Source organism: Parasteatoda tepidariorum, chromosome X2 (assembly GCF_043381705.1).
Source record: "Parasteatoda tepidariorum isolate YZ-2023 chromosome X2, CAS_Ptep_4.0, whole genome shotgun sequence".
In the NCBI taxonomy this organism is placed as follows: Eukaryota; Metazoa; Arthropoda; class Arachnida; order Araneae; family Theridiidae; genus Parasteatoda; species Parasteatoda tepidariorum.
The window spans coordinates 27021462-27047677 of NC_092215.1; the positions used below are offsets into that span (position 1 = coordinate 27021462).

The 26216-nt window shown below is 27.9% G+C and overlaps 1 protein-coding gene across 9 annotated transcripts in view; it reads right to left on the reverse strand.

Annotated features, from left to right (window-relative positions):
- Window positions 1–4682: 4682 nt before the first annotated feature.
- LOC107455119 (glycerol-3-phosphate acyltransferase 1, mitochondrial) overlaps window positions 4683–26216 on the reverse strand; it is a 108868-nt gene continuing 87334 nt past the window's right edge. For all 9 annotated transcript variants that reach the window (XM_071188268.1, XM_016072571.3, XM_071188270.1 and 6 more), the window contains 18 exons: window positions 25013–25120; window positions 23768–23811; window positions 22343–22448; window positions 22110–22206; window positions 21689–21825; window positions 21441–21537; window positions 20671–20800; window positions 18356–18438; window positions 17702–17815; window positions 16638–16827; window positions 15357–15427; window positions 14915–15218; window positions 14669–14808; window positions 14515–14592; window positions 12188–12286; window positions 7375–7498; window positions 7228–7296; window positions 4683–5219 (listed from right to left, as the gene is read on the reverse strand). In XM_071188268.1, the coding sequence (XP_071044369.1) occupies window positions 5047–5219; window positions 7228–7296; window positions 7375–7498; window positions 12188–12286; window positions 14515–14592; window positions 14669–14808; window positions 14915–15218; window positions 15357–15427; window positions 16638–16827; window positions 17702–17815; window positions 18356–18438; window positions 20671–20800; window positions 21441–21537; window positions 21689–21825; window positions 22110–22206; window positions 22343–22448; window positions 23768–23811; window positions 25013–25120 (2164 nt within the window). In that variant the 3' untranslated portion in view covers window positions 4683–5046. The remainder of the gene's footprint in view (window positions 5220–7227; window positions 7297–7374; window positions 7499–12187; window positions 12287–14514; window positions 14593–14668; window positions 14809–14914; window positions 15219–15356; window positions 15428–16637; window positions 16828–17701; window positions 17816–18355; window positions 18439–20670; window positions 20801–21440; window positions 21538–21688; window positions 21826–22109; window positions 22207–22342; window positions 22449–23767; window positions 23812–25012; window positions 25121–26216) is intronic.

The window sequence follows — 26216 nt, forward strand, 5'->3', positions numbered from 1 at the left end:
TAATCATACATTTACATTTCGTAAATGTTTTTTCGCTTCCAAAGTTGTAGACTATATTAAAATCAACACATATTTACCATTACATACATATTTTCCAACCTTAAAAACAGAACAGAATTTCTACGTGCTCATAATTAATTTCAAAGTCTATAGTATTTTTTCAAAATATCTTTTCCATAAATATTTTTTGGTAAATATTTTAATCTAATACTTTTTTTATAATATTTTGAAGTATAAATTTCACAAATATTTTTTTTTTTCTTAGCTTCCAAAAACATAACATAATTTACATGCCTTACAAAAACAAAAATATTTCTGTAACATAATATTGCAATGTATATAACGTTTGGTATTAGGTAGTGAATGAAATATTTTCTTTGAACTTATAAAGAAACATATTTTGACCATATTTCCTTTGAAATGGTTTATTTTCTTTCTAAATTTTATCTTTTCTTTTAGATGGCATGACAATTATATGAAAATAGAATTGTAGTGTAAATGGAATTTTTGATAATCCCGCTTATAGATACATAGTTTCTGCCTGCATGTAATTGCTATAGGTTGAGCTTTATATGTTTGGTGTTCATTTACATCCATATGAAATACAGTTGGATCTCTATTTAACGAAGTCACTAAATCCCGATAAGTTCGTTATATGGAAAATTCGTTAAATAGAAAATCATCTTTAAAAATACTTAAACAATACAAAATAGGTTTTAAATTCATAAACACCAGACATAATTAAAATAGAAATTGATACGACTTTACCTTGTAAGCTAGTATCTACTATTTAATTTATAAATCTTCCATAAAAGAAATCTGCATGGAAAACAAGAATAGAGCAAAGCATTATCCAGTGTTATATGTACTATCATGCTACATACATTTTCAACTAAAAAAAACTAAATTTATGGATAAAATTATAGCCGCATTTATTATAAGAGTAATTTTAAGCGTACATTACCACATGCATTCTTAAGTTTAATTGCTACTAATAAAATCCGTTAATTCGTTTTTATCAGTAGTTTCGTTTGAAATGCAAACAAAAAGGGAAAGGGATTTTACTGCTTTCTGTGGTTAAGTGGCTTCGAAAATCAATTCATGTCCATTTCCCCCATAAAATACGTTAACAAGTTATATTTTGGGAAATAGGGAAAACGGATCGCTAAGAAAAGTTCGTTAAATAGAAAATTCACTTCGCTATTTGGAAGTTATTTTATGAAGAAATTTCCAAAATGTTCTTGGTTCCTCGGAAAAAAATCGCAAAATAGAGAAATTCGCAAAATGGAAGTTCGCTATATAGAATCATGCGACTGTACTTCTTGCAGAATCACAGACCGATATTACGTTCTCAAGATTTATTACTTTATTTGTTACTGTAAGTGTATTTTTATTGGATAATTTATTTGTTAAATTCACTTGCTGATATTGATATATGACAGTTTTACTTTAATTTTTAAAAAAAAATTGCATGAAGGAGTAGAACTATATTCAGCGCGATTTGTTACTTAGGCTTCTCTGTTTTGCATGTCTGCTTGTAAGGGGCCAAAAAAGAGAATCTCGATATAATGCAAAACGAGAAGCATACTTTCACTGAACACACTGATTAGAACCTAGTATTATTTACACAGTGTCCTAAATTTGACTTCTAAATAAAAGAAAACAGCTAAAAATCATATCATAGTTTTTTGAAATTTTTCAGTGAATAAAAATGGCATTACGAAACTTTAGGGAATCCCATCCTCAGCCCTAATCGCAAGTCGTAATCGAAGAAATCGTAATGGAAAAAGTGTTAGAAAGGACATACAGCGCCATCTTTAGGGAAACTTTGAAATAAAACCAGGAAATCTAGATTTTAAAAAATGTATGCATATCGTCACAAGAATATGCAGCAGGAAATGTTTTCCTGATCTACATTCTACATCTTTGAAATCTATCATTCTAATTCAGATTCAACGGAATAACTGCAAAGATTGTAAAAATAAGATTACTTTTCCTTTTAGTGTCAGTGTTATTTGTCAAAATAACTTTCAGTATCCCATTTAGAACACCTTTCCTTTAGTGTTAATTACAGTTTATTGAAAGGAGACTTTGTCATATCTATTTCTTAGTATTTTTTCCACATAGGTACTTTACATGCATTCGTAATTTCCAGTAGATAACAGCACGGTTCAAAACTTTGAAGCATCTTAAAGGGCTGTTTTCAGCACTGCATGCAACTCACGCACCTTCGAAAGAGAATTAACTTATAGCGATCTGACTGGTCTAATTTATTTTCCCTAAACGGACTTACAGCAACCTGGTTGATGAAATATATTCTCCCATGAAAAACTCACTAATTAAGTTATCCTGTGTTCAGTGTTTGCAGCGCTATTACTTCATCAGAGAAATAATTGTCGATAAATGCAAATGTATAGAAACTACATGTAAGACAAACTGTGCAGGCATTCGGGAATCGCATTGATGGGCGTTTGCATACGCGAATCGAACTTAGAGTATTTCCTCTTAAACAATTTGAAAATGGAACTTGCCCCCAATCCTTCATATGAAAAAATAAGCTTTTTTAATAAAATAAAAAAATGCCTTTACTAACATTTTAAAAATATCAGAGAATAATGAGTAAGAAATTGCGCTTTACCCAGTATTTTCTTGGAAAGAATCATATTCAAATTCTCGTCTTCTGGGTAAATCCCAAAATTGCACAGATATGGAGTTGAACATTAATTGTGAATATCATATGAATCAGCTGTTCGAGGATGCTAGTAAAAAAATCACTACACTTAACTGGCAAGATCATTTCTCCTTAAAACATCCACATGAAAACCTATTAAATTCTGAAAACTCAATACTTATTTCAAAATTTTATCGTCCTACCTGCATTATAACTTAGTTGTTTCATTAACTGCGAAAGAATTAATAAAATTAAATATTATTTTTTAAATTACAAGCAGATGATCCTGAATGTTTGTCACATTTGAATCCATCCATATTGTCAAAATATATTTAATACTTCTCTAATTGTATAACCGTCTTTAACTCTAACACAAATATTTCAAAATCATTTCAAGAATATTAATCCCACGACTGCAGTACTTATGTCCATGTAGTCTCATTAAATAAACAATTGTGTCAGAAAATAAGCAGTCAGCAAAATAAGCGAGTAAAAAAAGTGAGCTGTAAAAGAAATTATCAGTGAACAAACAACATCAGTGAAAGAACTTGTTTTTGATTTAAACAGAACCGGTACAGGTAATGGATGCAAACTCCTTCAGACAAATATCTCATTCCATTCTCTCAAACTAATTCCAAACTACATCCTAAATCATTCTAAGACATGTGATAGTTGTGTTATTTGATTGACTCAATTCATGTGAATTGAGTAATAAGAAAAATTATACATTCATAGAACTAACTATTAATAATAATCAGAGTATGTTTTGTTTTAATCTGTCTTGTTTACTCCTGAGAAAATTGCACATTCATGCAGAATATATTTAGTGGTAAATGCATTTTTGCCTCATTTTGAATCTGTATAGTGAGAACTAAATATGCTGCCTATGTGCAAAGTTAACATTTGATAGTCAAGCTAGATAATTAAATATGTGACATTGTCCTCTGGATAATAGTAAAATGCAACTTAATGCAAAATGTGCTATTTAAAAACAAAGGAAAATTCACATGAGCTTTAAATCTCCATGATGGGCAAATGCTCTGTGCAAGACTACTAAATATTTTCCTATTCCATTCAACGAGAACCAATACCGAAAGTAAAACAAAACTACCGTTGATTTGCAGTACCTTTGGTTGATGAACGCTTATGTTATGAGTAGAGTTTACCTGATCACTGGTAGGTAAAAAAAGAATCTCTGATTCAGCAAAGTACCAACAGATGTACATAATTTTGGCTATACACATTAAGGCTTTATGTTTACTTCCATTATTAGTTCTCCTTAAACAAAGAATATGCGCAAACTGAAGTTTTGGCATTTTTCATTTTTTAACTTCAGTGTCTGATTTTTATTTTAGTATTTCCCATACAAAATCACCGAAAAATGACTTATGCCTTAAAATATCATTGAAGTAGTTCAAAGAGCTTTATTAAGCACCAATGTCCTCAAAATGTTTTAAAGATATCATAGTCACCTTTTCATATTTCAAACATTTAAATTTACTAATACAAATTTATGAGGATAGTAAATCACATTGGACTTAAGTGCACATTTACCAACTCTTTCTGAGAATGATTTTCCCAATTCGTAGTAAAATAATTATTGAATTACAAATGTAGGCAAAATGTTTTGTTTTGCCACAGCTTCAACAAAAACATAACATGATTACCATGCATTTATGTTACATTTATTTATCTAGAGTGATTTAATCATTTAAATTCAAATTTATAAATTACAGATTAAAAAAAAGAAAGGTATGATTTTTGCCACTTTAAATACAAAAATGAAATCCGACAAAAATGCATATATAAGTTGGCAGCTCAACTGTTGCATATTTTTTTCTTTTTACTTAATCTTTCACCTATAATATATCGCCGATTTCTTGTGATTGAAAATCAAGTGCAAGAAAGAAAACATTTTATGATTTTACTGAAACAGCAGAAAAAAATGCAAGGAAATCTAAATTTTATAAGAAAGTCATTTTATGAGAACTAAGCACATCAAAACGTAAAAAACGCATTTAAAAGTATTTATTAACAATAAATATGACATAACAAAGATGTTGGAACTTACACCCAGAAAATAGATTTTATACATTTTCTTGATGCAAGAAAATGGCACTTCATACATTACACATACACACACACTCAAATGTTACAGTCAGTTAAAAAACGGGTAAATTTAGTTTTAAACACATTTCAAAAAATATTGATTTACAAGCCTCTTCACAAAATATATTCATTCAATACAATAAGTATCAAAAACCACAATTGTTCATCTTGTGAGTTACAAAATGGCAAAAATTGAAAAGTTCAATAAAAAAATTTGGCATCAATAATTCATTTCTTTGATGCTTTTCTTCAAGAATTGCCTACTTTTAATGCATAAATTTCCTTATCCTCACAATAATATCATCAATTCTGTGTGTGTCATTATAATATCGATGAAGTGAATAGAGTTTTTGTGAACCATGTGATCTAACATCAATAACTTTCCAACTTTCAAACAATTTCAGGGCATTTCTCAATGTGTCCAAACCTAAGCATTCATCTGAAATGAAAGCAAAATATGTTTTATAAGTATAATAGATATGTGACTGAAATATAAGAAGGTAGAAAAAAGTTCATAAGTCATTAATTTAAAAAAATAACGCATTTACATTTCATCTAGTTTTAAGGCTTTTAAAAAGCAATTAGCGATATAAAATTAATTCATTGATTTAGACAAGTTATAGTTGATTGCAATCAATTCAATTTAAAAAATATTTACTGAACAGATTTATTTAATTCAGTAAAAGTACTGAAGAGTATATTTTTAGAAAAATGTGTAAGAAATTTTGATAGCAATGACACACATTATTTTATGTCCACAAAATAATGAGATAATAAAAATAATCTAGGAAAAAACAAAAAGAATTTAAATTTAACTCCAAACTCAACTCTGGGCAAAGATAGATAATTTGTTTTCTTTTTAGCGATGAAACTGTGCTACATGGAATTTTTTCTACAAATATGACTAAGTAGCAAAATACTATAACTATATAACAGTATGGCTACATAATTTTTTGACTAAAGTGGAAAAAAAAGCAGACTTTCATTACATAAAATTTTTCAGATTGAAATAGTTCATACATTTTGTGAAATGGGAATTGAATTCAGACGGAAATCAACACCCCCACTGACTTCTGGAAACATATAGCCTCATTAGAGAAACTTAAGCATAGTTATAAACATGATATATTTAATGTAATACAAATTTGTTCCATTTAAACACTCTCAAAAAGCATTTTGTAATTTGCTTTTTTGAGTATTTTGAGAGTGATTAGCATAGATGCATTTTTTAAGGATAAAAATTTAAAACAACAATAGATATGATTAAAACAAGAGCTTTGTGCTACACAATTTTTTTTTTTTTTTAATTACTTAAGATTGCACATAAATGGGCAGTTCCATGATACAAAGGACAACATAGCAAAAAAAATAAAGATTTAATAGCATCCCTCAGTTTACTAATTTCTTAGTTTTTGGTAACTATTTTAGATATAAAATCAAAAATTTTAAATTTTAAGTATTTTCTAAAAATAAAAAAAAGTTTATTAAAATTTTAATATAGTTTGATAAGTAACGTCAGTCACATAAAAACTGCAGCATCAATCATTAGCTTTTTATCTATTTGACACTTCCTATAGATCATTTTATGTGTACTTTCAATGTTCCATGCTAACTTGAAGTTTTCTAAAATTAATTTTAAAATATAAACCAATTATTGCTTAAAGAAGAAGAAAAATTTCAAAGTAAAAATATGTTTTACTTCGTGTCCTTTCTATGTAACATCAGTCACATTTTATATTTTTATTCTAAATAGAACACTTATAATTATCTCCTTTTTCGTATACACATAATATTAGGCTATAGAATAAACATCCCACATAATTATTTTTTTTTAAAAATTATTAAATATATATCAATTAAGAAAAAAGTTTACAACTAAGAAAACCTATCAAAGTGAAATGTTTTTTTTTTTTAATGGCGGGCATTTGGGGTTTGTCCCATTGGCGACAGAAATGCCAGAACTGCTACTTTCTTCTGGTTACTCAGTGGGAACCTGTAGCGAAACCACGGCCGTGGAGCAGCGTCGCCCACGTCACACAACTACAAACCCGTTTATAGGGCAGGTCACATTCACACAAAGAGGAAAGGACATAGAACACAGAGAGAAAGAGACATCCATGCCCTGAGCAGGATTCGAACCCACGGCCAATGGCTCTGCAGTCAAACACACGCTAACCACTCGGCCAGCTGGTCGGCAAAATTAAATGTTAGTTACCATGGAATTGTCCAGATCTGATTCATGTCATAACCTACCTGGTAATGCTATCGTAATAACATCTCCTTAAACAATTTTCTAATCTTTTTATGAAATTGATTTCAAAAATAAATTTTGAATTCATATATTAGATAATATTTAACAGCAGTTATCTTATTTTCAACTAGTTATAAAAATTAATGGTTCTAAATTATAAGCATTCAATAATAAATTAAGAGAAATTTAAACTTACCATGACAAATTTGTCCAATGTGAATTTGTTTGGAACCTAAGCTCTTGATTTCTTGAAGTAATGATGTCTCTACAAAAGTATTTAAATAATTAGATAAAGAACAAAGAAACAATAGTAATTAATAAACTTAATAGAAACAATTAGTACCTTCTAATTCAGAATCAACAAGTTTGGGCAGTGATGAGGCCACTATGAAGTAAGATTCAATGAATGGGGATAAAATGCAGCGTAGAAAATGAACATTGCTGAGGTTTTCATGATCTGTACTAAACTAAAAATCAAATTAAATGCAATATTAAATAAAAATTTAAATATAATATTTAATGTTAAAAATTAAAAAAAATTTTACTTTTCATTTTTTTTAGTTCAATTACTTTTTAAAAAACAAAATTGAAACAATTGGCCTGTCAAAGTAGTCTATATCGGAAGTAGTCAAAGTAGTCTATATCGGAAGTAAAATGTCTCGTAGATTTAATGCAACCAAATATTACAAACATTAAAAGATAAGATTTGCTTTCCAGAAAAGCTACTCTGAATGAATGTAACAAATTACAGCCTATAGGAAAAACATCTAGAAATATAGCAGAATTGACAACACATTCCATTTAGGTGCTTTAAGAATTTCCTTGACTACAATAGGATTGAGAATGATTGCTAAGTGAATTTTCAGCTCTTTACCTAGTAGCTTTTTTATTAATATTTTTGTCATACATTTTAAGCAATCAAAACCTAAATGTATGTATCTCCTGAACCTTTTGCAACAACAAAATAATGAAGCTAAACTTTCTACACAAGCTAATCAGAAAACAGTATATTTTAGTGTTTGATCTCTAAGCATATTGTTTAAGTGTTTACAGTTGTCATCTATGCAGCTCTACTTTTCCATTCAAAACCATGGAGAAAAACAGGTTTATTATCATTGATTATGATATTCAGTCTGAACAGGTTTATCAACTATTGCAAATAGTTCACCCTGAAGTGGAGATATTTCTTAAACACATGAATACTGATCACTGCTCTGTTTTCTACACTGAATTGATTGCTATGGACATGGCACTAGATTGTGTTTATGAGCAACATTTGACTGAAAAAATCTGGATTCTATCAGATAGTCTAAATGCAATTCAATATCCATAAAATTGAAGATTTATTAGGGACCAAAAGTGAATTAGAATTATAGAGAAATTCAAGATCTTGTCTGGTTCTTTTATGCTTCATCTACAATGGATTTCGTCCTACGCGAATTTAAAATATGATCTTGCTGATGACCTAGGGAATGATGGCGCTTCTATGATTCAGGTTAGTATTGAACCTCTGACGTACCTTGAGCTATACTCAAGAAGTAAGGCTTCTATAAATACCACTAGTAAACAACCATCACCACATCCATGATATCTTAGTAAGAGTCCTGGTGCTTCAATACGACAAAAGTGACAGGAGAGATTAAACTGCTTTAACTAAACTGTCTACTGAACATTTAAAAACCCTCAGATGTTCCCATGGTGCTAAAAAATTTGCAGTTTGCACCAAAAGCAGTAAAGCAAAAGCCATTTTGCAACATCTGATTAACTGTGTTAACTCAGTATGCAAGGCTCTTCTGAAGAGACCTTTGTATGTCATGGAAATATTTTAAGGTGAAAGAACTCATGAATCTGATCTAATTCAGATCAGAGGGATATTTATCATTATCATCATCAGGGTGGTCACAAAACAATTGGGAAAAAAACCTGATTACTTCAGACTGAATATCGTAATTAATTTTATTAGTATTATAGATTCAATAATTATAATTTATATTGCTATTTTTTATAATTAAATTTTAAAATCAGTATCAAACGAATTATTAGAAATTTTGCTGAAAAGGGGAATTTTTTGTCATTTCATTTCTTACGTACCAGACAAAATTAATGGTTGCACTATGTCCAATATATTATCTCTCTTTGGATTTAACAAAAATAGGTACATCTTCAAACTCATTGATATATGCAAGCATCCTCTTTAAGTAGTTTGTAAAAATAGTGAACAACACAGTACAAAGCAAAATATTATTAATTCTTGTTGTTTCATCATCAGCTCAGACCAGGGGCGGATCTACTTAAGGGCTTTTTGGGCTGCAGCCCAGGGCCCCGTGGATATAAAGGGCCCCAGTCCCCACTGGAAACAATATGTGATATTTTGAATTAAAAAAAATATCTAATATTAAAAAAAATATATATTATAAGGTAGGCAACCCTGAGATCAATCAACCCATGCATGTGCGCGTCTATCGAACGGAACAGGGAATTACCCGTCGCTTGTTTTTGGTCAGTGTATTTTTTCGCGTCTATTATGGGGGACTTCCCGCAGCGCCGCTTAACGCCCGATGCAATTTTGTTTTTTTCCCACACTTCTGTTCTCGTCGTCAAAGTGACAAACTTGTTTAGTTTACTAATAACTGTCTTGACTACCAGAAACCCCCTGATCCCACTGAAAACTATATTGGTGTTCAGCAAGAGGACGGTAATACCGAGGCGGAAAGAAATTTAGAGAATATTAAGTTTGAGAAATATGTTGACGTGGGCTTGTGGTCAGAATTGCTAAATAATGATTTTATTAATGACATACTCTCACATGAAATGACTGACTTTCAAAATAAAGATCCGAAAAATATATATTCAGCTTCAATATAGAAATGCAAAGAACAAAACAGAACATTTTCAAATAGGTATTTCATTAAGAAAATGAAAAATGGTCAATCATTGGAAAGATCTTGGTTATGTTATTCAATCAGGGTTGGTACTGTTTTTTGTTTGACTTGCAAACTTTTTTCTAAAATTTCTTCTCAATACACAACCGGATTTTCTGATTGGAAACACATAGGAACTTGTTTAGAAAATCATGAAAATTCTAATGAACATAAGAAATCAATGTTAGTGTGGTTGACACGTGAAGGCAACAAGTTATTCGTGAAGGCAACAAGTTAATTGTATCATTAAAAGACTTCGTGAACAACATAAGGCACCAATCAGATCAGAAGCTAAAGGAATACGAAGAGAAAGCTAAAAAATTAAGTACTAGTGTGGGAATAGACTACAATGACATAAACAAGAGACGCATTACTCCAAAATTTTCAGATAAGTCTACAGATAAATTCTCAGTATACGGCGCAGAAAAATTTAAAAGAGACACGCTAAACGTTGCGTTGGATAAGCTGATTATGGATTTAAATAAAAGGAGCCAAGTCTATGAGATGTATAGCAAGAAATTCAAATTTTTAATGGATTTGCAAGACAAAAATATGGAAAACATAGATCTGGAAAGTGTACGTAATATTGTTGATTATTATCCAGATGACGTAGACGAGCATTTAGTGAATGAGTGCATTCAGTTAAAATCTTATTTACTTCAGTCTAAGCCAGAGTCTTACACCTCTTGCAGTGAAATTTTTATGCTAATTTATGAAAAGAAATTTGTTGATGTTTTCCCAAATTGCTACACTATCTTAAGGATTTTTTTAACTTTGCCAATCACTAGCTGTGAAGCTGAGCGCTCTTTCTCCAGGATGTCATATATAGAAAACAAATATAGGACAACAATGTCGAACCATCGACTAAATCATTTATCAGTTCTTTCCATAAATTGTGATTTAACGAAGGACTTACAATGTGATGAGCAAATAAAGGAATTTGCAGCACAAAAATGCAGAAAGGTTGCTTTATAATTTATATAACATAACTACACATAACCTGTCAATTTCTTTTGCAATAATGTTGTACAGTTGCTGTTTGTATAGACAAATAAAAATAAGTAAATAAAAAAATAAATAAAATTATTTTATTGTCCTATTTTTTTCTATATACTTATCTACATCACTATAGAAAACAGTTTTTTGACAAAATGGCTATTAGGGCCCCAAAGTAGTTTCAGCCCAGGGCCCCACAAATTCACGATCCGCCCATGGCTCAGACTATTTCAGTGCACTGATCTCTTTACCACTTCTACTGGTATTCTGACATCAGAAAAAACATTGTCCATATCAGTTTTCCTACACAGTCATGACAACTAAAGTTCGCTCACCAGGAGTTGGTACTTGGCTCCACCTACATCGCGTGATATCCGAAGAATAATATTCCGCTACTTTTGGGAGAACGATGTGAACAATCCTGAACATGGTTGCTATTTGGCAATAGTATGATAAAAATATTCATTCCACAATCTTTATGTGCCATTTTTTAACCTTAGATATTTCATAAATTTGATGATATTTCTCTTTTAAGTGAATAATTTTTCCTTTTTGAGACATTTTACAGGCAAAACAGCAGTTTTTAAATTTAAAATATATTTAATTAGCTAGAGTAATGAAAGTTAAATAGAATTCACTGTTTACATATGGTACGCATCAAGGGTGGTCTCAATTTCAAGCGTGGAGATATTTCTCCTATTACTCCCAGGCTGAAATGAACTCAGCATCCGAGGAAGTGGAGCCAAGTTGCAACTCCTGGTGAACAAACTATACCATTCTTGGCCATGCAATATTCTTGGTTACAACCCAATGTGCAATATTATTAGTTTTCATGACATATAAAATAAACTTAAAAATAAAATATGCTCATTATACCAGAAATCTGAATGCTTACTTAGTTTATTGATAATAACAGTGTAAATGTGTACTTCAGATAAAATCTGACAAAGTTCATCACAGGAAGCAAAAGAAACACAAGTTTTGTAGATCAACCCTTATAAAGTATCATAGAAATTTCAGCAATTTCACAACCTAATATTGCCCCTGAGATAGATAAAATATTCTGCAACAATTATCTTTAATTCAGTTTTCTCTAAAAGCCCCTTAAATCCAGAAAATGTGAGTTTTCTAAAGTAACTCCACCTCTCACAAAGAAACCCTATTTTATGGTATCTAATGATATTCTTTCAATAAATCTCTCCTAAAAACTTTTATTACTAAAAAATGTACTTCACCTACCGTAATTTCCTGTTTTAACTCATGTCTATCACCATGAATGAAAAAGTCATCAACAATAAGATCAGGAAGTGCATCAGTAGTGTTACCAATGACAGACTTCTATAGATATAAAAAAAAATATTTTATTAGAATGCACTTAAAAGAGCAACATCATATATTGGAGTTCTGTAACAGTAATTGGATTTAAAAATTCAATATTTAGTACGGGATCATAACAGATAAAACAAAAAAGTAAATATTTTGTCATAAGTAAATGCTTGATGAAAAATGTCTATGTTCCAACAATTGTAATTACTACAAAAGTTTCAATATTCACCTATAACTATTTATAAATTAAAGCAAAATTGAAAAAGTTATAAAATTAAAATAAGATTCATAACAAAGTTTCAACTTCGTAAGAAGTAACTCAGTTACCGCAATTTACTAATTGATCCAGAATGATCAAGGATTTAACTAGCACATTAATCTAAAATGCTAATTTTAAAGGACTGTTAGAAAACAATGAGTCACAAAAAAGAAAAATTTGAAAGAAAGAAACAATAGCAGATTTATAATTCAATGATAAATTTGTTACCACTTTCTGTTAGAATGTTTCAGCTACCACTTTAACTTTAATAAGTTGTGTCGGCAGAATTTTGTCTGACACTTAATTAAGATATGCATCATTAATTTGCCAAAAAACTGATTAAAAATAAAGACAATTAGCCACTCTTATTTTTAAAATAATAATAATAAAAAATTTAAAAAAATGAAGGAGCAAAGCTAATAAATCATTTAATAAATTTTACTAGTATGCTTTAACTTTACATTTCATATATCTGAAGAAGAAAATTGCAAGCTAAATTCAAAAAAAGAAGTGTTATGACATTAAGACTTTCTACCATAACATTAATTTTGCTTCTTTATCCCGCCTGTCAATGGTGTACCCATAGATATCTGCCCAGCATCAGAGATCTTTACAAAGACAGCTTTAATAATTTTATAGCTCTAAATTTCTATTCACAGTAACAACATTATTCAAACAAGAAAATATTTTAAGCAATAAATTAATTTAAGCTATTTAATTATTGTGGTGAAGACAAAATTAATATTGAACACTATATTTTTTATAACATATAGAAATTGCCTGGTGTTTCAAATAAAGCATTTATATGCAAAGTAAACTGGACATAGTTGTACTCTCATTTTAAAACTTCTATAACAATAAAACTATATACCCTAAGCTGTCAAAATAAATTAAAAACAATGCGAAAGTAATGAATTACTTTGCAAAAGAAATAGTAGGAAAAGAATTTAACCTTAAGCACAGGAAAAAAAAATTCATAAGCTAAAAAGAATGACTTAGGAAAAGGATGAGCTTTAAAACAAAAATAAATGAAAACACTTTAATGTGTAGTGTGTTTTAGGTGTTGATATGCCTATTTAAAACTGCTTTGAAAGAAACTTCTTAGCATATACTCATTGATACAACTACAGAAAAATAAAACGATAACAGGAATAAATGAATGTTATAAGGAAAAAAATACCATCAGGAATAGAATAATAAATATTGAGTAGGTTTGATTAAATACAGAATTTAATGTCAGAGTAATATATTGTAGCCTTTTTATCTTTCATATTTTTTAACTTTAATAAGATTTTGATAACATTTGGTTTTTAAGGTTGTTTTTGTTAATGAGCTTCCTTTTTCCCAAAAAATAAAAACAATAAAAGAATAGATCTCTTCGTACATTCCTGATAGTTCATTTTTAACTGCAAATAATAAAAACAGAAAAAGTTAATCATGAAAAAGGAAATCCAAATTTGAATTTCACAATTCTATTAGATAAAATCAAGCCCTAACACTTAAGCATTTAAAATAACTAAAAACAATTAGCTACAGGTAGCAAGAAAAAAAATTTATTAAGAAATCTAGCCTTAAATGTTATTTTTTTAAAAAATGAATAGATGTAACAAGCCCTGCAATAAAATTTTTTATTTAAATTAATGATAATACTTTATTTAAAAAATGGAAGTCTAATCCTAACCTGGGAGATATTAATGGAAAAGAAAGGGACTTGATTCGTAAAGAGATATAATTCAGAAAGCTTTAAAACTAGAAATTTAATAGTGTTCTACATATAAGTTGACATTTACTTTTTCTAGAAATATATGATAAAAAATTTTATGTGATAACGCCATCTTTATCTTGTTGGATGTTACAAACCATAAACTTCATTGATACATTAGAGTACTATAACTACATTAGAGTTAAGTGATGAGGGACCTATTTCAAATCGAGCACTATATATGAATACACTCAATGTAATGCTTAAAAGTGTGCTTACATCTTTTAATTGCAATAAGGAGTTTTCTAACAGATCATCAATTGCTGCATTCAAAACAGAACAAACACTTGTTCCAGGCTAAAAAAAGAGAAATGATATCAAACTACATTCTAACTTTTACAAGTTACTCGAAAAATGGTGGTAACTAACTTACAGGGGAAAATATAAACTCATACTGCATTATGCTACACAATTCTAAAGACTGTTTCAGAATGTTACTCCTTTGTACATAAGTGTTATTTTCTTCATTTCTATTTATAGTGTCATCAGAAACAAATGAATAGACAGCATTGACTAGAATTAAAGATTTTTAAAAACATTATATAAAAAGAAATTCTTGAATGAATAGTAAAAGTTTTTAGTGATACTATAAATAACATAATAAAATCACAAAACTTACTAATAATGCTTTCTATTAGAAAGACTGGCAGAACAGAATTGGCATAGTACTGAAGTTCTAAGACTTCTGGCAGGTTTACAGATGGCTTGTAATAATATAATTTCATATTATTGTTATTATTTGTTTGATCTAAAGACCATTCCATTTGGACAGTTTCTACATGTACAAGGTTGCTACCTAATAATCTAGAAGCTCTTACAACAAGCTCATCAGAGTCTCCGTGCCAATTGAGAGTTTTATTCCTTTTCGAGATTTCCTCTCGCAACCAGCTCATGCTGTTTACTAGGTGATCAAAGGTAGTACCCTGCAATAACAAACAATAGAGAAGATTGAAAAAACAGTTGATAATATTCGAAAAGAAATATCGAGAACATTTTTTGCAGTTAATAAGAAATTACTCTAACTACTAAATATGTCATGCGATTGGATAAAAATAACCTACCTTCCTATGTTTAGTCAACAACAAGAAAGCCAAAAGATTTGTAGACATCAGAGAATAAGCATTTGAAGCATCTAATAATGAAAAAAAGGAATGGAAGATTACAAAAAATAAAAACTATTTTCAGAAGAAAACAAAAAATTACACTGAAAACAAAAAAGTGATATATACAACTATTAAAGTGAAAGGTTCCACACAAATTTGTTATAAGTTTTAGTTTCAATTAATGTCAGTTTGAATTACATATGGCCTTTTCTGAAAATATTTTCCCACTTTTTAATTTACTAAAAATTAACTCCTGCATACCATCACATGCAGGTACTATTTTTTAAAGTTAATAAATATATATAGATAAATATATATACAGATAAATATTTCAAGTGAATTATATATTTTTTTAAACCTGTTAATCAAGTTTGAGTTTTTGTGAAATAAGACCGGTACTGTTCTAATTACATGTTTTCACTAAAATACAGCATATGACTAAAATATGTAGGACAAAACTTGAAAGATCTTAGAGAATTTAGTCATAATGATAAACCACCATGTGAGCAATCATTTCAGATCAATCACACAGAACAAGTAAGGTCATTGTAAAGTTGCAAAGCATGCTGAATCCAGCTGTATCTTATAAAATCATTAATAAACAGAAAATCTTACACTTCAACAAAAAAAGTTTAAGAAAAATTTAGATCAAAAATATCTTGATGCTCACTAAAAATGCTCTTTTCTTTAATTCAGTTAAGTACAAGTATTCAGTTGGACCTAATATAAATATCAAAATAGTACCTAAAACTATCCAAACAGCCCTGAATTAGAGTATGCACTAATTTTCATGATAATCAAAGCGCTTAATGCAATAAAAAAATTCTTTCATTGCACAAACTACCTGTCACATTCCTCTTCATTAGTGACATGTAAATTGTCTGAAGACAATTTAGTTTTATTCTGAAATCATTTTAAATTCAGCTACAATTAATTGAAAAAAAGTTGTTTTGAAAAATACCCATATAAAATTTTAAATTGTAAAGGAAAACCCTTAAAGTTTAACTTTATTTTTGAATATAATTCAGAAATGAGTTTGAGTATCACTAAATCGTTATAACACTCATCAGACACATTAAAAGCCGCCCCGAAAAATTAGAAAATATCCAATTTTTTAAAACATATTAAAGATGCTTAGAGAGATTTCAAAGAAAGCCTATAACTAATGTAGCACTCGTATCACCATTTTTATCATTATAAGATATTATAATCCCAAAAAAACGACATCATAGCTCTTACCATAAACAATGTAATCTGCAAGATCCTTAATTAACTGCCTATGATCTTCCGACACAATCTCTGTTCCATATTCTGATCTTCGTCTGGATTTCATATTGTGGTTAAAAAAGTGCTGATTCTGATGCCCTAATGATGGTTGCAATGCAGTTGCAGGAGAATTGTAAGAAAACTCAGCAGCACACAAAAATTCCTATAAAATATTTCATCATTTAAATCAAGTACACATTGAGCTCAAATATTAATGCAAATGTATAAGCAGTTCCTAAAGAGATTGAAGATTAAGAGATTACTGTACAGAGTAAACGAATAATTTCACACTGTCTTTACTTAAAAACTTTTAAAATAGCATTTCTTTTGAATGAAAAAAAAATTATAGCTTAACAATATATAATAAAATATTTTATAATTAAAGTGGGTGACAGAAAGAAATGAACACACAAATTAAAAAGAAATTAGTTAACTTGTATTCAATGATGCAATAACTTTGTCCTTTTTTTTGCTGCACCCTGTATATGTAAATTTAAGTAAGAGGCACTTATACATACAAACAAGAATGTATTTAGATACTAAATCAAAAACCTACTTTCAAATACATTTTTACATTATATGTGAAAACTATTTTTAAAAAGTTAACAATAGCGCAGATTTTTTCTGATTATACCAATTTAATTAACAATAGATTAAATGAAAGGTTTACACAATAACTTTAAATGAAAAAGTACAAATTAAATCACGATTATTTGCGATTTAGACATCTTTCAGAAGCAAAATTTAATTTAGAATTTATTAAATATATTCAAATAATAAAATTTTAGCTTTTCTTGAAACAAAAATAAAAAATTCATATCATAAGCTCTTGAGGAATTCTTCTGATTAAATTATGAAGGAATTACTTCTAGTACTAAAATATATTTTATGTTTTAAATATGATTAAAGCTTAAATTAAAATTTCAGAGAATACAAAAAATTACATTACAGATCAACAAATTACATAACAAATCTTAATTTCACAACAACATAAAATTAGCTATTTACAAAATAAATAAATAAAGAATCATACATACCTTAAGGGAAAATGGCTTGCAAAAATCTACTCTAACTGTCCCAAAATTAGAATGTAATATTCTCCAAATACCTTTTATTGCAGTTGTAAAGCTTTCCATTTGTTTTGGCCTTCCCTAAAAATTTATAATTAGGAAATAATTGAAGTAACATTATTAATTAAACAGCATTTAATTAAATTTTTACTATCAAAAAGTACTAAAGTACTACTGTCAAAGTAATATTGGAGCTGGAAGAAATGTTTATTACATTAAAAAAATTAAATGCTCATTTCAACTATTGCCCAATTTAACTAGTTTTGAGGTGTTATTATGACAAAATATCACAGAATAATAACAGTTAGTCACAACATAATACGATAAATTTTTGTTTCAATAAGCTTAATTATTCCAAGCATGGAAACCAATCTAAGGAGGGAAACTAATAAATTGCAAGAAAAATAATTCAAACAGCAATATTCAGTAACTAGTAAATTCCCATTGTTACAGATGTACATTTCATTCAAAACATCAATTTGATGATTAATTTCATAATGCCAGTAATTCTATATATAATTTAATTTTAACTCATCATTTTACACAGGTAACACAATATTTCTTACATAATATTTATCATTAGCAATATTTTATATTTCATAAGACATAGAATATACATACCAACTGTTCTGATATGAAGTTTCCATCTAGCAATTTTTCGTAACTCATGGCAATGGGTACAACATATGCATCTTTGATTCCTCCTAAGAATAAATTTACTACAGTGAAAAACAATTCTACAACTTTTAATGGATCACTAGTAAAATTAAGAAGATTTTTTTCCCCTCAGAAACATAATACTATAGTAATAAAAAATAGGAAAATAAAAAAGTGGAATAATTAATTAAGTACTTTATATTGTTCAATTACAGCTGATATGAATAAATTATTAGAAACTGGGTTGAAACTAGTATTCCTTTAACTATACCCTCTGTATAAGAAATTTTCCCATAAAAGCTTAAGATTACCTAAAGCAAAAATAGTTCCTATAGACAGAATATAATAAAGTTGCATAAGAACAAGATTTTCAAGATTGAAAACAGCATAGTTAGTATAAGTTTAACTACATCAAAAGCAAGACAGTGTGAGAAAAGAAAGAATCTGCAAAGGCTTACAAGACAGTTGTACAATGCCATACATCCTATCACTGCATGACATATTGCATGTAAATCATATATGAGTTGACTGTGTATAAATGCTTGCTTTTTCACAAAGGCTAAAAATTATTTTATGGGCCTAAGTATTCTCAAGGTTTAAACTCTTATTATTACAATCATACCTCAATCCATTGTTCCAGCATCCTTTACTGTAAACAAGTTTTCATTAAGTACACAATATTTTTAATTAAATTATTGTAAATTTATTAATTTTCAAGTCCAATATTTCTTTACTATTTTTCATGTGTTATCAAGCCATGATTTGAAATTTTTTTGTCGACTCACATTTGTTGTTTTCCCGTATCTATTATATGCAATGAATAGTCCCCTTAGAAACGACCGATCGAGGTTAATTTAAGTTCCAAAAATGAGGAAAACCATAATAACAAGTTCCTTCTGTTCCTTACTCAATATATAAAAAATATTTTTTCCGCATTTTAATTTTATTACATATTTCAATTTCAATGTGAAAGTCTATCATGTTTCAGGCACGCATAAAAATATTTTAACTTAAGAAAATATTAACAAATTCAAGTAGCTTTAACAAGATGAAGAAATGCTTGAAGAAATCGGTAACATTCACAACAAAAGTGTCACAGCCGATTCTTAAAATCTCACAATACTTAATCAGAATCATGCCGATTTTAATTTTCACAGCTTTTATGCTACAAGCAGTATCAACCAAAGAGTAAAGGTTTTACTCTAAAACTAGTTAAAAATATCTTTTAATGGTTATCTATACTGTCTAGATATCTGCACTAAAAGAAATCTATTAATGGTATATAATCTAGTAATTTAAATTTCAGATAATTATGAGGGAAATTTAATAAAATTTATGTAAACCTTAATTTTTATTCCATTTTAATATTGAATTTTGATCATATGTAACAACTAGCAAATAACTAAAAAACCAAAACAAAATAAACTTACCAACTGCTCAAAAGATAAATATAATAAATGTTTTATGTTGTATAGCAAGTAATATTTACTTAATTTTTTACACAAAGATATTTACGCCTGCATGAAATATTTATCTATGGACAAAATTATTTATATATATTCTTAAATTAGAAGGAAAATAAAAAGTCCTATCTTGTATATACAAATGCAGTTTTCCAAATATACTACGTTAAGAATTCAATAAAAAGCATAGTTTGTACGGCAACAAGAAATTTTATTTATGAGGAAAAAAGATCTTTTGCTGGTCAAATTCCACAACAAGTGGGTTATCTTTTCTTATTTCCAATTTAATGAAATTTGGTAAATTAGCAAAACTGAATTGTGAAGGGTTAAAGGTCTCCATAAATAGAGTTAATGAAGAAAACAACAAAGTTTATAACATATTTTAAAATAGTGTGAATTAAAAACACTGCTTTAAAAAATAAAATTATTATCAATTAAGGGACATTTGCAAGATACTTATTTACAGACCTGCCAACATTGTAATCTGCATGACCTTACAATTCTGAGTTAGTGTTTTACTCGACATAGTGTTATACAGAAAGTGTTATTATAGGACCTTTTTACACAAAATNTGGCAGGTCTGTATTTATTACACCTTTAACTGTTAATGCGGACCTTAGTTGAAAGTGATTGAAAGACTACTAGGTTTTCAAAAAACAAGTAATTTTCTATCAGAATCAATTATTTGAAATTGAGATACCATTTTAGATTATGAACTTAAAGAAAATAATAAGAGAAAAATATTTTCACATAACTTTTAATTATTAAAATTATAACACACTATCTTCTAAATTTTATCTAAATAAGAATATCTACCTGACATCAGGGTATCAACTACAATTGAGAGCAACCCAGCCTTAGGTAAAACAGCTTTTCCAGTTCGAGATCTACCACCTTCAATGAAAAATTCTAAGCTATGCCCAGCTTTCAAACTCTCTTCCATATACTAAAAAGGGAAAATTATATATTGTAATCAAACTTGCATATGCATACATTTATAAGGACATAAAACTTGTTACTATATGAAAAAGAGATTCCACTAAATTTTAAGGCTTAAATACCATTAACATTGCTTTCATACAGTGAACAATCTTAATTTAATAATTTGTACTTTTGCTTCAAGATGGACAAATGAAATAGGGAGCACTATATTTGCAGAGAAAAAAAGGATATGCTAGGAATGGAAACAGTTAACTTAACTATGTTTTATTGCAATAAATACAGCAACTCAACTAAAGCTGATTGCAAAATAGTGCATCATTTGTAAGCAACTTTTTTCATATAAATTACTGCCTAAATTTTATTATATACGAATATTTATGTTTAAATCTTCCAATAAGCAAAATAACAGTGTACTACATTTTTTTTATATTATTCATTTCAAACTTAATTACTTTTATATTGAGGAAACAACAACTTAATATCAATAAACTATTTATACATTAAAAAATAGGTAAAAGATAACTACAACCTTAATTTAAACATAAATCCACAAATTTATTTTAAACTTAAAATAAAATAAAAGTTATCTTTAAGGAAATTATATTTATAAACAACTTTGTTTTCTCAAACTCTAGTATACTTACTGTATGAAGAATCGCTCGATACACAAAATCACGTTGTCCATTTTGAGGATCTAACTTCCTTTTTATGAAAAAAGCACCAAGACCTCTTAGAAGTGAGCTGAAATAAATTATGAGTTGAAAATGAATAAACTTTTTCTTATTTTATTCTTCAAAAAATCATTAACAATTGACACTTTATTTTGCTTACACAATCAAGTCAAAGATAATTAATTATGATAGCGATTTAATAGTTAGAACAGCTTACTTACCCAAAAAAGGGTATCATCAGATTATTTCCAGCTGCCACTAAAGGGGCTCTCATATCATTCATGAAAAGGATGAAAGTAACAAGAATATAATCCAGATGACTTCTATGAAGTGGTAAGTAAATAATTGGAATTTTTTCCTAAAACAATTGGATCATAATTTATTGAAAATTCATTAAATTGTAGAATGTAACTTACTTAAATTTGAACTTATGCCAGATATCCAAAACAAAAGTAAATATATATATATAGTAGTATATATATAGTAAAAGTAAATATATATTTACTTTTGTTTTCAATATCTGGCATAAGTTCAAATTTAAGTAAGTGTTTCTGTTTGAAAAATATTTTTAAACAGAAATATTTTAGATATAATAGTCAATCAATGCAATGAATTTAAATAAAATAAAAATAAGTTACAAACCTCAGATACTCTTTTGAGAGTCTCAACTTGATCTCTACGTACTTCAATACCATCAAGCATCTTTCCTAACAATTTATACATAACCCAGGCAGCAATTCTAAAAAAAAAAAAATTTAATCAGAGATGAATTACTTCAACACAATAAAACAAGATAAAATTTGAAAAATATATTCAAAATTAAGTTATAATTAATATTATATAATAATTATAAAAATAGATAAAACTCAGCATACTTGAGTAAAAATGATGAAATGCATGATCTCATTTGATGAAGGACATGAACTGCTCTTTGCTTATGAGTTACTTGAGCAGCTATAATATCAGAACTATTGTCATGACCTAAAATGTAAAAAAAATTTAAGTAATAACGAAGAAATTAAGAATTATTAATTATTATTGATGGAAGGAATTACTAATTATCAATTAGAAAACTATCCATAAACAGCTATATAGAAAGTATATACAACACTCATATAACAAAATGTTATATAAATTTAAGATGTAAAAAAATTTATTTATAATGCTTAATAAGTTGGTAAACATCATGAAAAAATTTTTTAACAAATGTTAATAAGACATAAGGAGAAACAAAAATTTTAAAGGATATATATATCAGTGTTCTCCCTAAGCACGCTTAGAAGGGCGGCCGACCCTATCTGCCCTTTGTTCCCTGTAAATGTGCCCTTTTTGTAAAAGTAAGCTGCCATCACTTAAAAATACTGCCTTTTTACTCATATTCCATTTAAAAAGAATAAATAAATAACTCACTGTTTAAATATTAATTACACACTGGTAAAAGTATCTCGGCTTAAAGGTTTAATTCTGATTACTATTACAAATATTTACTTTGTTAAGATTATTCTCAAATGGTTAAATTTTTATAAGTTTCTCTTTTTTTCAAGGGAGGGATATATTAATGAATTTTTTTAAGTGATTTTAAATTTTAATTATTGAAACAAATACCTTTTTTTAAATAAAAAAATCCCCTTTAAATTTTCATTTTTTCATAATTTTCAATTTAAATTATAGAAAAAAGCTTTCCAAGATGTTTATCAATTAATCATTCCTTTTTAGTTCACTTTTTTTTTGAAAATTTTTTTTAAAAAAATTATGCTCAGAGATTGTCTTTTAACATGCCTTTAATTATTTTTATAAATAAAATTTTTTTCTCCTGTTTTGATAATGTGTTGAAAATTGATTTTCGAAATATATACATAAAATAGTATAAAAGTGTAATTTAAAAATTGTGGAGGATCAAATTCAGTTTTCACATAATATTACACAATTTGATAAATTTTTACGATGTTAAGTGAGTGCCCTTTCAAAATTCAAAGTGCCCTTTTCTGTGAGGAAGCACCCTGCCCTATTTTATTCCGAGGGAGAACTTTGTGCATAGATATAGATTTAGATATATATGTATAGACATATATATGTATATATAAGTATAACAAACTTAAGCTTTTCATTTTTCAAAATTTATTAAGTGTTCCTATTGTATTATTATAACTAACATTTATATTTTAAAAAGATTTATTAAATATTAAGTTTACAAGTCAAAAACAAAAAGTCAGCTTTCAAAAAATGTATTAAATTGCTTATAAAAATACCACAAGATAATTTATCATTAAGAATATTATAAATATTAATTTTCTTCTTACCTTTTAAATCTTCCATTACTGAAGTTTTGATTGCAGATTTTACCCTGTTTTTTTAAAAAAAAAAAAAAATTAGCACAGTTAACTTTAGAATGCAAAACACCTACAGTTATAATATATAATATCTAAGAAACCACAAACTTATATTAGAAGCACTTTAGAATAATAGAATCTATTTCTGTTATTTTTAAAATACATAAAGATAAACTATTGTCTGTCACTAAAGAAAGAAAAAAAGCTTTTTTTTTTGTTTATCAATAAAATAATACGTAACAATAACTGTTAAGCATGGCAATATTACATTAAGACAACTGCCAGATTTAGGGAAATTAACCTCACAAAGTTGTAATAGCAAATTATTTTATATTTTCTCCCTCCCTTTTTTTTTTCTGTAATCTTTGCTCCTAACTGTATTTGATTTAAAATTCTATAAATTGTAAGCACTTTAAAGTAAGATTTTTCTTATTTATATTTAATGAAAGGAGGAATGAGGATGTAAACCGTTGGTGACTTATGTATTTTCTTTCAAATATGCCTGCAGCAGCAACAATGATAGAATTTTACTTTTATGCCTACTTTTACAGAAAAAAATATTATAGTAAATATTTTACAAGAAATTGTATATTAACCATTCACAAATTTTACAACCAATAAAACACTGCAAAATTAACTAAGTATGGTTTTGCTTAAAAACCAATGGAGGTATGCCATTCCCTCTACTACATCCTGGTCACAAGATCAATAATTCAATTTTTTCATTTTGAATTCTACAAACTTGTTATTTGGAATGTATTGTCAAGCTAAAGCTGCTCGCAGATTTGGGTCCAAATTCAGGCAAGTTATGTTTGGCTTTTAATGGCAAAAGATTTTTTTTTTCATTTCTTAAAAGCTATTCTAGACAGAAATGATATAAATCTGGAGCATTTTTAAGGCTATTGGTGCAAGGAGACTGTTTTTATAAGTCTGAAGTCAGGCTAACAATGGCAAGCAATAACCAATAGGTGTAAGCAATTGTAACTGAAGATTTGGTGACAAGAGTTTTATAATCCCTTAAGCAATGTTTTCAAATAGGCATGGAAAGTTTTAACTCAACCCTATAACCATTTATTATCTAAAAACTAATTAAATACTAGAAATAAAAAGAAAAAGTAAAACAACACATTGTTAAAAATACACACAATATCAAACAGAAATATTTTTTAGTAAATAATTACCTTTAATATATAAATTAATATTATTAATAATTACCTGTCTGCAACCAAAACCTTTTCAGAAACATCTGGATATGTAATTACTTTCTCTTTATGAATAATGAATGATATTTGGTGGCAGAATCTATCAAAAATGGAAGCATTTCTGAAAAAGATAAAAGCATTTCACTTTAAAAAAAAAAAAAAATTTATAACTTCACAATTCAATGAAACATATTTTACAAAGATCAGTAAATCTAGTTTCATGTCATTTAAATTAAACAATCTTTAAGTTTATTTATAACTCATTATCATATGAAAATCATATTGTATAATCGGTACTAAAAAAAGTACAATTTAAAATACTTGGATCGTTATAAATATAATTAAAAATCATTTTATTTTCATTTTAAATGCACAATAAAAAAATATTTGCTTCATTTATATCTCATTTCAATATAGCCCTGATTATTTTGTTGACATAAGCATAATCAATTCAAAACAACAGCTATACATTATTTTTCTCCCTTAAAAAAATTTTTAAATTGTTAAAATTTCAATAAATTGAATTTATCAGGGATGAGAGTAGTTGGACATTTAAATCGCTTGATTAAGAATCACAACGTTCAACTTTTAAATCAGGTAAATACGAAAATCAATGTTTGAGGGAGGAATGAGGACTTAAATACTTTCGCTTCACGGAAAATTTAATTCCTCATAAAATATTTTAACTTGTGCAAAAAAAAAATTTCAGCGGAAATCAGCGGGAGAAATGGAAAAATCTGAAAAAAAAGCGGAAATCCGCGGAAGAATCACACAAGAAGAATGAAGTAATACACTAATGATTATTTCCAAAATGATGGTAAGGTAAACATCTTTCAAAAAAGAAAGAAAAATCCTGAAATCTTATGAGGAAAAAAAATTTTTTTTTTTAAAAAATGGCGGGAAAATGTATTGAATTTCGTTCCGGTTTTTTGATTTTCCGGTTTTCTAATTTCCGGATAACGGGTTCTGTACTGTACTATTACAATAATTTTCAATGTACATACTGTAAAATATTACTGCTATTCAACTATACATTCTTTCACGTTAATTTACCATTCTTGTGAAACACATAATGATGTTTCACTTAATTTTTATATCAAAACATTTTAATTACAATTAAAGTAAATAAACAATTTATTACTTTTGAATGATTATATAGTTATATTTTGCAGCCTTACTAAAGAATCAAGAGCTAGCAGTTTTTTAAACAGCTAAAA